The following is a 12,857-nucleotide window of genomic DNA, read 5'->3' as shown; positions in this document are numbered from 1 at the left end:
GGCACACTCCTGGGATGTCTCTTGGCACTGTTAAAATGTCCAGGGTATTTGTTAGGAATTTTTAAGTCCATTCTGGGATTGAACCCATGCATGTTGATCACAGCGGGGCTCACGCTTAACGGTCTCATAACCTGTAGGCTACTGGGGCAAAAGAGCTCGGTCACCACCAGCGCCTGCTGGTAGAAGGGCCGACCAACCGCGGGACCCCCAACATAAAGAACGCAGAGATTTTGAGGCGGGTAAAGCAATAGTAGCAATAATTCTATAGTTATCATATATGTCATTATGCATGCAGTGGATTTTTCCAAGGCCCATTGTTTGTTATGAATCATCCCACAGTGGCGCTGATATTGGTGTATTCTTATTTATTGACCGTCGAGGAGGCTAGGTCTGTTCAGATCCAAATTAGGACTAGCGCGCTAGTGCCGTTCCAACGCCTCACTCACCACCGACCCGACCTGACCAGTTTGCTATCTCCATTCCCCGTTCTGCCCGTCCTACTCCGCAGTCATCTCCATCACCCGCGCAAGGAGTTATGGCCTTGGTCGGGTCGCTGCTGATTCTACCGTTTCTGTGAGCTGTGGCCTGTGGCAATAACCGCCACGACCCCTGCGCCCTGGTGGAGTGGTTTTGAACTGCCTTTCTTCGAACCGTGACGGAGGTTTTATCGATTTTGATCCCATTCCGCTCGATCTCCTTGTTATAATCTGTTCAATTACTCCGTATTGATTACCCATTTGCTAAATATCTCGTGTTCGATTACGTTTCGTGGGCAGTGGTATATGCCGGAACTCATCACTTCGCCAGAACGACGCCCTCTGCCTCAGCGGGACCCTTCACCGCATCCGCCACACCTACCTCGAATCCTCGATCCTTCTTGATTATCAACCCGAACCTACATCTGCCACACGGGATTCGCTGCCCCTTATATAGCTTTGTATGAACAGAGGGCGCCAGGGTGCAATGTGGCCGCCCAGTGACCCCTCATCGCCTCTATTTCCACATCTCGAACCAGTCATTCTTGACGGCGACATGGAAAATCCCTATGTTGATGGGAATATGAAATGTTTTGATCCTGCTGTATTACAATCATCAGGGACAAATGGGGGAGATGGTTTCGATGATATCTTCCTACGGCCTTCGACAGCCACTCAAGAATCCAACTCAACGTCATGCTTGTCGCCAGCTAGGTTAATGAAAGCAGGACATCAACCCTCCACGGCAAATTTTGCAGAAACCCATTCACCATTATCCGATACCCGCTCCGATTCTCCTCAAGCTTCGAGCCATAGCTCGTCAGCCGACTCGCCTCTTGGACATTTGCGGACCGGTTCTCTGGCGTCTAACAATTCTGCTGTGTTTAGCCAGCACAGCGGGGCAGGAGAACGCTTCTCTACTCCTGGGTGGCCGAGCTTGGACGACTTCACTGTGGGGGACTCGCCTTTGTTTGGGCAAACTAACGACACCCCATCATTTAATGGCGATTATATACTGGATACCGACCTGGAAACGAGCAATAAGGCTATGAGTTCTGCATTCGACTTTGATAGTGCCGCCAGCAGTCCCAGCCCTCTTAAGATGGAGATTGCTCCAGAAACTAATCTTAAATCTCAACGACCCAAAAAGGTATTTCGAGGCCCATCAAACACAATAAATCAAGTCATTGAATCCAATTCACCACCGTCCGTAAGTGGAGCAATTTCCCTTTCGTTTATGAAGCCAAGCTATTGACATCCTTCACACCAGAATTTCCCTCCTACCTCAGCCAACCCTTTCTACTTCCGTGGCTCATCAGATGCGTCGAAACCCTCAGTATTCTACAACAAAAACCAATCCGGTACGAACCAGTGGGACCGTCGATCGTCAGGTTCAGAACTAGAGGAGACTTTTGGAAGCATTAACATGAGCGGCACCGCCTCTCCTCTAAGCTCTACACTCTCGCCAAGTCTAAATTTCGGAGTGAATGCACTTAGCTTCGATCCGATGACACAACCTTCCGTTCCCCAAGTACCCACCAACGGTGACGCTGCATCGTTCCCTACGACCTTGAGTCAGCACAACTACCGTCAGCCACAGTTGATTGTTCACCCAACGTCTTTGAAGTCGCGAGTGGAAACTCAAATTCCGATTAAGCTTACGCTATGCCCGTTGCCGCCCGGTATTAAAAAGCTGCGACTCCCAAGCCATGCCATCTCCAAGCCAAAATTCCTCGCCAAACCTTCCTCTGGCCCTTCGCCAGAGATCCTTGAACTTCGTACGAACGTAGTCTGTACCAGTGCTATGCAGGATAAGAAGAAACTGGAACGAGCATATGCAAGAGCACGAGGGGAAGAACCTCAAAATACTCCTGCAGAGTCAGACTCTAAGAAAGAAGGGGAAGCTAAGGAGGAGACCCCGCTAGAGGGGGGAGATGTCAAGATATGCTCTGGGTGTATTCAAAGAGAACGAAAGCGGGCCTCGCGCAAAAAGCAAAGGAAGCCTGAAGAGGACGAATTGTTCCAACGGGACGAAGATAAACGAGTTATTGTGTTCAACACAACGCAACTGAAAGATTGGGTAGAACCCGCCAGAACCGTGGCAGGGAGTACTGAATCTCCTGCTGCAATTACCCCTCTCGGTGCGATGCAGGTCGAGCTGCCTATGCGAATTGCCTGTTATTGCCGACACCAGAATGAGAAGCTCGGATTTCAGTAAGTATCATTTCAGTCTACTTGACTAGGCATTGCTAATAGATGAATTGCAGGGTGATTTTTACGATCAAAGATCACCTCGGCAACACCGTCTCTCAAGCGATAACGAACTCCATTATGATCACAGACGACCATAAAACCCACGCACCTGCAAATTCCGTTCCACAGAATTCTACGCTTCTCGGGGGACATCAACTTCCTGGTGCTGGAGTGTTCCCTGCCAGCGCCAACCCGAACATGGCCGCCTCATTGGTAGCTCAACCCCCTTTCCGGCTATCTCATTCAGCGACAGATTTGCAAGCACTACGAAAGAACCAATTCCCGGTTTCTCGGGAACCCTCCAGCACAACCCAAAAGATGCAATCCAACACCCCTGCTGTGTTCCCACCTCGAAACCTTTCGAGACAAGCTTCGCCGACCGACTTCCAAGGTCCCTCCAGCAAGCGACGTAAACAGAGTGGTTCGGGTAAACTCCCTGTTGGGTTGACAATGACAAAAGTAGAGAGCTCTCGCAACGCAGTTGCGGCCGCAAACCCTGCTTTAAATAAGCAGAGCTCTCAAACGTCTAGAAAACAACCATTCAATGGACAAGCTGAGAGACCGTTTGTGATACCTGCCTCGATGACCCCGCAATTCGGAAACGGTCCACCCACGCCAAACAACAACGATATGGCCTTTTTCAGCCCCATCGATCGGCCCAGATCATCTGAAAACCCTCCCCAGCAACAGTTGATATCTGCCCCAAATTCAGCCCAAACAAGTCGGCCCGGAAGCCCAGGCCCCGGTAACCACTTCCAGAGTCCTACAAACCCCCCGGCCGGTCCTGTTATGTCGAGCCAGTTGTGGGGTATTCCTCCACCCAATCCTCCAAATCGACTACCCACCATGATCCACAAACTTGTCCCCTCCGAAGGCTCAACCACGGGCGGAAGTGAGGTAACACTGCTAGGTAGCGGGTTCTATCCAGGAATGGAAGTTGTATTTGGCGATACGCTAGCGACAACAACCACATTTTGGGGAGATAAATGCTTGAATTGTCTTACTCCTCCTGCATTGCAGCCTGGCACTGTACCTGTTGTTTTCAAACATGAACACCCAACTTTTGGACAGGTCCAGCCATCGACTCAACCCATAATTCCGAAGCAACCGATATTCTTCCGCTACGTGGATGATCGAGAGCTTCAGATGTACCGCGTCGCACTTGGCATTCTGGGCCAGAAGCTGAGAAATCCTGCAGACGCGTTTCAGACCGCTCAGCAAATCATGGGCGGAGGATCAAGCAATATGTGGAACTTGCAGGGTAATTACCAAGGCAATGGACACCAAGGTCATGGAAACCAGAATTCACAGGAAACCATTAATGATTTAGATGCGAAGATGCTTGTTTATCTTGAGTTTATGGATTTGGATGACAGTCCTAGGTCACCACGCTTTAATCGCCGGTCTCCTTCTGGACAGACCCTTCTTCACTATGCAGCTTCACTTGGGTTAACTAGATTTGTTGCTGGACTGCTTGCCAGGGGTGCGAATCCGAATGTACAAGATAATAATGGCAACTCGCCCCTGCATTTGGCGGCTTTGAGTGGCCATACTCACATTGTCCATCGTCTACGCTTGGCTGACGCAAACGCGGCTGCTACGAACTTGCGCGACTTCACACCGGCTGATCTTGCAACCTCATTAGAAACGCATCAAGCAGTCCTTGTACCTGCTCGACACTACCGATCGCGTAGTGTCGGTTCAACTCGGTCGTTGCGCCGTCGCCCAAGTACTGCATCACTTGACATGTCCTGGGAAATTTCATCCGGCGGTTCCGAAAATATTGTGGTGGATTCATCGGATGATTCATCGGATGAAAGTGAAGAACCCGACGCTTCAGGGGAAGCTTCTGACACTGCCTTCTACTACCCACCATCCCGACGAGCGAGTACTCGCCAGGACAGCAATGCTGGCTTCTACTTTTCCCGTTCTCACGAATCTAGCTCTCAACCTAGCGGTGGACTACCACCAGCTGATGGAGAAATCGAGGTTGCAGATGAGAGTAATGTGTCGTCACCTGCAAGGCTTATGGCCTGGCGCAACCAACTCGCGGCTCAAATCAACCAATTCCAGCAGAGTGTCAATTGGACTTTTCCCAACCTTCCAGCTCTACCTCCGATGCCGACGCTTCCAGATTATCAAACATATCCTATGATGCGGCGGATTACATCCCTCGTCCCGCAGCGGCCAACTACGTCATGGTCTACAACTGTGGTTAAGGATAGCTGGGACCGCTTAACTGGCAACTCCTCCCCGCCAGCCTACGAGGATTTGTATCCAGTTGATGAAGCGGAGGAGGATTATGAACTCAAGAAATCGTTAATGGTCCAGGCTGCAAGGGACGCGGCACTCGATCGGCACTTCGAAACGTTTTCGGAAGGCGAGGCGTCATCCTCTAGCTCCGTCTCGATCCCCAAAGAGATTGGAGATGTCAGAATCGGACGTGCAAATATTCCTCGTGAGCAACAAGAGCAGCTGCGGCAGGCTCATGCTCGCAAGATGAAGAGGATCCGCAGCGATCGAAACCTCTTTTTCATCTGGGTAAGTGGCATATACTCAACTTCTCTATTAAGTTTTTGCACACCGCACAAATACTAATATTTCTTTGGCACAGATTCCGCTTCTTGTTGTCATTGCTATTGCAATGTTGCAGAACCTTGTGCCCGATATTTGGCGCGGCATTTCTCAAGGCTATCAATTTTTCAAAGCACGGAGCCGGCCTCGAGCTCAAGAGTCCCATATGGTTCCCAACTAATATGGCTCTGCTACACTTCTGATATTGGATGGCATGCCCTGGTAGATGTTTTTTGGAATATGAGCCTTCTGTCTTGTTTGTTTCCCTCGTTGCTGTAGCTGGATAGTGTCTGCTGCATGGAGTTAATATGCCTTTTTATGTAACATTGAAAGACATTTCGATCATTGCTCGAGTCATTCATTACCTTTTTTCTATGCCCTTCATTCCATAAACGTCGATTATGATGGGTTCTTTTTTCTTCGTTCTCTGATATTTTCTCTATATACATAGGTAGATAGATATCTAATTCCAACTTTTATATTGAATTGAATCGTTTCCCCACGCACTTGCAGTATATTTGGTCGAAGGTCTTGTAGATAACTGGATAGAAGGAAGGCTGTCAGTTACGCTTTAAAGGCGAAATACCAATATGTACCCGTTAGATGCTCTTATGGTTGGATATCAGTGGAGAAAAGCGGTATAGTGCACATATTGATGTACTGATTCTTGGAGAAGAAAGGTAGCTAGAATAGCTAAGATGAGATGAACTATATCTCTCTATTTATTATAGGAAAACCAACTTTTCCATGTAAAAAACACTGTAATGTGACAAAATATGTAGTGATGCCTGCCAAGTGGCATTGTCCTAGCAATTGCTTCATATGGAATATAATGTAGCTAGCTCCTCTGATAATGAATAGAAGATTAATCATTTCACAAAATATTTGAATGCTCAGCTCTGCTTTCAGCTTATACAGCTCAGATCAATCTTCAAATCTTCATTCTTTTTTTCATTCTACTCTTTTCATACATTCTTTACAGTAGTTACATTTCTTATACTCTTCTCTATGTTTGTTTTTGATCTCTGTGTTAACTGGCTCTGCAGCCTGTACAGCTCTGATTAATCTGATAATGGTGATAGGGGTGATACGGGGTGGAAGGGGGTGGTAGGGGCGGTAGAGGTGGGGTGGAAGGGGTGGTAGGGGGGGGTTAGGGGTAGAGGGTGGAAGTGATAGGGGGGGCTGCGGGGCGGTGGTAAAAGGGGTAGGGGGTGGAAGGGGTGGAAGTGGTAGGGGGGGCTGCGCAAGCAGCAAAGCGAGCGTAAGCGAGCGTTTGATGCTTGTTTAAGTTACTAGTTAACTAAGTTAACCTAGTCCCATACAACACCAAGTTGGCCTAAGTTAAAGCGGCAACTAATCATGCCAAGATAAGTACTGGCGAGCGTCCTCCAGCGCAATGCAATTCAAGGATCTTCACACTGCCATGCGCGAGCTGCAACTGCAAGACTGCATATTCTCCTGTTGATAAATACAAAGGAGTGATCGTGATGGGTACATACATACTATGATTACCTTCTGCCCATTTAAATTTCGGACGTCATGGACGCCAACCCTCGCGCAAGCTCCAACGTAACCGGTTCGTGGTGCCGTCCCTCATTATCCCTTCCTGGAATGCTCCCCTGAACGAATTAACTGAAAACATAGCCTTTAGTTGAATACACCGATCCTTCCGGGCTCTTCCCTTCGATCAAATCCCTTATCCTTGAAGCGCTTCCCCTCCGGAACCTTCACTGGAAGTCCCCCACTCGCCCACTTCGGTCCATCGACTCCCTCCACGTGGACCTTGTCCCCGCAAAGAGCTTAGACGAGGAGCGGAGACGACTCAGTGATGGAGCTAGCAGTGTAGTTCCCCGCAGAAGACATCAGATACCAGGTCTTCGCCAAACGCCATATTTGAAAATATACCTGCTCTCTTGCGACGATAATGATACCTACAAGTCCACTACAAGGAAGGCTGTCCGGGAATGGATCAAGACTCACGGCACGTCCCCGCAAAGTAGTAGTTCGGGTGGTTCACAGGATAATCATGATGCATTTGAGTGGCTTATAATACACGTCGTTTCCGGCCCTGCAGAGGTGGCTGAGAAACCTGGGACAGGATCGAAATGGCCTGGCAGAGGATCTACTACGGTGCAAGAAAAAGTAAAAGCTGACTTCGGTGGATCGTCGAAGTCGTCTATTGACCGTGTGGTACAGTTGCGCATCTCCAAGTCAGAGTTGGATAAGCGACCCCCAGAACTTGCTGCTCAGCTCGAGGACCTGGTTGCGAAATTGAAATCTTCTATCCTCACATCTTTTGATCATCGCGTCAGTCAATATGAAGAAGATATTCGGCACAAGGACTCGCAAAGAAGCCTGCCTGGATGGAATTTCTGCACATTCTTTATTTTAAAGGAGGGGCTTGCGCGCGGGTTTGAACATGTTGGTTTATACGAAGATGCGTTAGTTGGATATGATGAGCTTGCTGTTGGACTGGATGCGGCCCTTCGTGACCAGCTTGTTGCTAAAGGTGACCAACACGGCGGGACATTTCTCAGTTGCACCAAGGATTTGAGGATGAAAGCTGAGAAGGCTCTTGGTTTAATACCTGGGGAGGATGATGAGGGCGAATGGAAACACTATGACGATTCACACGAAGATGACAGCGAGGACAGCGATGCAACTGATGATTTTCCCTACATTGCCCTGAATGAAGAGCTGTTTCCTCTGGATCCAAACAAGAAGCCATACCGGGAAATGATCCTTGCCAATAATATTTCGGTCTTCGATTTTCGAGTGTACATTTTCGCTCGACAGATGATGTTGCTGCTAAAAGCTGCTAGAGCCCCTTCAATACAGAGTGGGAGCAGTCAAACTACCGGAAAACCAGCCAAGGAAGCTGTGAATTTAACACTGCTTGCGGAAATATGTGAACGGGCAAGTGAGTTTATTAGTATTGGGTCACGAACATTGCGACACGATTTGTATGCTGGCCTGGACGAGTTGGAACATGAATGCGACGAATCCAGTGTCGTGGACATCCTTAACAACATAGTATATTCGTGGACATATTCTGCAATTTCTCAGGTACTAATCCAAACCGCTACGGACTCCCTTGACATCCCAAAGGCTTCCCTTCGAAATACACGGGATCTAGTGAATGCGTCCGTACTGGCAAACTTTGTTGCAGAGTCCCGACCAGGCGTCCCGAAACGGTCAAGTTCGCTAACCGCCAATACTCTTATCAGTAGTCGACCTACTAGCCTGGACATCATGTCCCCGGGAGTTTATAGCGGAGCCCAGCCTAGAGCCCCGCTTGCTTCCCTAAAATCGGACGGTTCAGTCCAACAGAGGACTGGGCAATCCGAGCTTGCATCTTCCCGCGGCGACCTATTCCTCTATGCGCGCCGGACCTTGGAAAACATTGCCCAACGGCGAGGTTGGTCGAAGAAGTGGCGGGATCTGGGGTTGCTCTTTGATGAACATAATGCGCCTATAATGGGACTGAAGGACGTAGCTTTAGATGAGGATGGAGAAACACAAGACTCTACAACCACGGAGCAGAAAGTTGTACCGGTACTACGAGCGATCGAAAATCCATCAATGATGAGAGCTTGTAGATCTGAAAAACATTTTGGCTCCATATACGAAGGATTAACCGATCAGATATTCCGCCATTACCTTGCAGCAAATAGAACTAGATCTGCTGAGATGGCGATGGCCGATATTGCAGTCCTGAGGTACCGCGCAGGCGACTATGCTACGGCGGCCTCATTCTTCCATCAAATGGCTCCCTTCTACGCTAGTTGCCGTTGGGGTGTTTTGGAAGGGGTAATGCTTGAATTGTACGGAAGATGCCTAAAGCATCTGGGACGTAAAGATGACTATGTCAGAGTCCTACTTAAGCTACTTGGAAATTATGCCGGGGTCGCGCAGTCCGGACGGAAGACAGGGGCTCCTCAGGGCAAAAGAATAAGTTCGGCTGCACCCTCATCATTCTCACCAGTTGCCCGGACTTTGGCTTCAAGCTATGTCGATGACCTATTTGAGGTATCTCAGAGTCTTCCCACGGAATTTTCCGTACCTCTCAATGAATTTTTCGGTGGCATAGATATCAGCCCGACAATTCATCATTTTGAGGATAAGGATGGGATTCTCGTTGAACTTTCCCTTAGGTTTCTTCTTGGAAGTAGCATCGATGTTGACAATGTGAAGATGCGACTTGTTAACTCTGCAGGTGTTCATAACAGCGAAATCTGGTTGGAAAATGTGGACGATGTGGTTGTCAAGTCGACTACGTCGAGAATCCTTCTACACTCTTTTGTAAGTTCCTAGCCGTGTCCTTTCTACAATTACTTATTTATATATTTATCCAACCGTAAAAACACACTTCAGGTTTCGGTGCATGGAAAATATCTAGTCGATCGAATTGAGGTACGAGTCGGAAATTTCGTGTTTGTCCAACACCATGGGTTACCGCCACAATTCCGGCCAGGATTACGGGAACCTGACGCGGATGAATCTGACGAAGAAGATGAGCGCCCATTTGTTTTCTGCTACCCTCCTGCCAAGGGGCTTCAGGCAAAGATTTCCCCGCCGTATCGCATAAACCTGAGCGACCTACGAACGATAGAAATCGAGCTAAAAAGTGGCTGGAACAATATTCTCAAAGGTGTTCTGCGAGTAAAACCTGCAACTGCTGGACTCAGGCTCCGAATTACAGAAGCCAACATTGTGGATGGCCCTATAAAATTGGCAGAGAATGCAGAATCTGGCCAAATTGACTTTACAGACTTCGGGCCCAATTCATCCGCCAGATTGAGTATTCCCTACACCCTCGAGGATGATCAAACGTCCTTGTCTGCGCGTCTGGAAGTCATTTATGAGACGCCCGAGGGTCAATTCTCTTACTTCTCTTCGACCTCGATAGTATCGATGTTGCCAGTTAGCGTCAACGTTCAAGATATGTTCAAGGACGACTCGCTGATGTCGAGATTCACAATCAGCCCAGCAATGGTGACCCCTCTCCGGATACTGAACTGCGAGATTCCCAGTTCAGAGGTATATGAGGTGCAATCTAGTATTCATCGTTGGGAGGTCCTTGATGTTTTCCCTCGCCAGCCGGCGTCGTTGCTTTACAAAATAACTCCTCGTGAAGATAAGCCACTGCAAGCCGATGCCTCAAAACGGTCCCTTGCATTGACAATCGATTTTGCCTGTCTTGATGAGGAGTGCCTTCACGCCATTGAGGACCGGTTTGTCCGGGATATTGGCTCAAGTAAATTTGAGCAACTAGCCCGACTCCTGACCCCTCGCCTTCTTGACGCATTCCGCTCTGCGTGGACTGCCAACGATCTCGAGACTATTAGTCTAATCAGGGAGATCGATATGTTGCCATATGAGCGTGTCCAGTGGGAAGCCGTAACCAACTCATTGAGCGGGAATTTCGGAAAGGAAGTTGTCTCGTGGCTTAAGGAATGGCACATGGTAGGTTTTCTTAAGAACAGTCCAATCCCAACGTGTCACACTTGATGCGCGATTTAATGGGAGCTGCCGCGTGATGATGATCCTTTGTTTACAAAAAAAACCCAACGACAGCAAAATCCCACCTTACCGCTCCCTCACAATAGCAACGGAACCACCACCACTACCACCACGATTCCTAACCGCCAAATAATCATCCCGGTCGACATCCCCGAGGTTCAAATCGTCCACACCGCAAACCTCACCGTCGCCCAGCCAAACCACCTCACCCACGCGACCGTTGGCGAGATGATCCCCGCCACCTTAGCCATCCACCATACACGGCGCTGGTGCCCCCCGCAGCACCGGGAGCCAGAATCAAGCCTAGAATTCTCCTACGAGCTCCTCGTGAACCCGGACATATGGCTCGTGGGAGGGCGGCGACGGGGCAATTTTACCGCCACAGAAGGCGAGCGCCGCACCTTCACCGTCATGCTCCTCCCGCAGCGACCGGGCCATCTACTACTGCCCGGGCTGGAGGTTAAGACGTTTGTCACGCAGGCGCCGGCGGGTGGCGAGGCGGAGCTGGTCTCGGGTGCTGTGCAGCGGCGAGTGGTGCCGTGCGAAGTTGATTATCAGAACCATGCGGAGACGGTGCTTGTGTCGCCTAATTTGCAGAAGACGACGGTTAACTTGGATGTTTCTGGTGGTACGGGTGCTGGTGTTGGTGGTAGTAGTGGTAGTAGTAGTGGGAGTTGGCTGGTTGAGTCTGAGCGGAGGGTTGAGGTTACTGGATAGAACGCGTGCGGCGCTTCGCTCTAATTTGTCTTTTATCTTATAACCTACCTTCATACTTCTGTCATGTTCTGCTTTGTATATGGTTTGGTTCTGCTTGTTTTATTTTTGTTAACAGATACCAATTCTAGAATGCATTGGCAAGGCCAGGCGCGCGCATATACAAGCTTCCTCGTTATCTAATTTCTTATTTTCACCCCCTTCATTCTCCCAGCATCCGGTCAATCCGATGGTGGTTTCTATCAACCATTCTAAGTCGCACGCGCACACGGTAAGGTCATGGAATAATGTACTCTCGTGGAAGAGAAGGAGTCAAGGACTAAGTGGCCACATCAGCCCCAGTTCCTTCTAGGTGTAATCCTTAGTGATAACCCTCTCCTTTTTTCCTAACTGTTATACAGAGTAGTTAGTATAACTGCGTATGTACGCTTACTGTTAATTTTTCTATTTCTTACCATCAAATTTCTCTGTCATCTATTTAAGCTTATATTTGATATCAGTATAAAAGAAAGAGAGTAAGAGAGAATAAAGATAGAGCTTTGAAATCAAGATCTGTTTATGTTGGCCGCTGCGGCCGCTGCGGCTATTGGCTGTGGCGATCTCGCTAGATCACGTGACCAACCACTATATTACCATACCGGAAAAACGTAGGCTTATTATACGACCGGGTTATGGTTGTTCCGCCGTGCCAGTCACTGACACCATCACTGAACTGTAAATCTTAATATAATGGTGGATAAGCTGTGAATAGACTGACCGTGTGACCGTGTCTGGAACCAGGACCAGAATATTTAATGATCTCATTATCAATTCAACTGATCCTATTACACTGTTTTAACATTAAATAGTATCTTATAATAATACTGTCTCAGTGAGACTTACTGTCTACTCTTATTACATTTTTCAAATGAGATTATAATTTTCACTTCTCAATTTACATTATTTTTATTACTTTAAATAACTTTAAATCTCATTTAAGTGTTATCAAAAAGTGTTACTTTTTAAAAAATTAAAAATAGTTTAAAAAAACCTTAAAATGTCTAAAAATAGTAACTTTATATCAAGAATGAAACTAAATAAGATTAAATGAAACTACTTTCTTATTTTTTCTAAGTTATAGTTTTATTTTAAGATTTGATATATAGTCACTTTACATGTTTTTTTAATAATTAATCTCAGTAGAATTCATATCAAGAAATGTATGAGATCAGATTAAATAAAATTAAATATGAAATTTATAATCTTAGCAGTCAGTCTAGCTGTGAAATCATTGTAAACAAGTTATAAAAAGAAAAAAATTATTATTATATTAATAAT

General features: G+C 47.6%; 2 protein-coding genes across 3 annotated transcripts; both read left to right on the top strand.

Moving 5' to 3' along the window:
• The first annotated feature begins 212 nt into the window (after positions 1-212).
• BDCG_08524 (ankyrin repeat protein) lies at positions 213-6,081 on the top strand. The gene is made up of 4 exons (XM_045424307.1): positions 213-1,686; positions 1,747-2,690; positions 2,744-5,270; positions 5,344-6,081. The coding sequence occupies exons 1-4, from the start codon at positions 940-942 to the stop codon at positions 5,482-5,484; spliced, it is 4,359 nt and encodes a 1,452-aa protein (XP_045273050.1). The 5' UTR covers positions 213-939; the 3' UTR covers positions 5,485-6,081.
• Positions 6,082-6,650: 569 nt separating this feature from the next.
• Positions 6,651-12,073, top strand: BDCG_08523. 2 transcript variants are annotated; one of them, XM_045424305.1, is made up of 4 exons: positions 6,651-6,879; positions 6,955-9,605; positions 9,678-10,769; positions 10,881-12,073. In XM_045424305.1, the coding sequence occupies exons 1-4, from the start codon at positions 6,843-6,845 to the stop codon at positions 11,541-11,543; spliced, it is 4,443 nt and encodes a 1,480-aa protein (XP_045282584.1). In that variant the 5' UTR covers positions 6,651-6,842; the 3' UTR covers positions 11,544-12,073. The 2 variants fall into 2 exon arrangements, with proteins under 2 accessions (XP_045282584.1, XP_045282585.1); XM_045424306.1 differs by having other exon boundaries at positions 6,948-9,605; positions 10,881-12,012.
• Positions 12,074-12,857: the final 784 nt, after the last annotated feature.

This window comes from Blastomyces dermatitidis (assembly GCF_000003525.1).
Source record: "Blastomyces dermatitidis ER-3 genomic scaffold supercont1.11, whole genome shotgun sequence".
In the NCBI taxonomy this organism is placed as follows: Eukaryota; Fungi; Ascomycota; class Eurotiomycetes; order Onygenales; family Ajellomycetaceae; genus Blastomyces; species Blastomyces dermatitidis.
The sequence above is the reverse complement of the archived record's forward strand: the minus strand, read 5'-3'. Positions and strand labels throughout refer to the sequence as shown.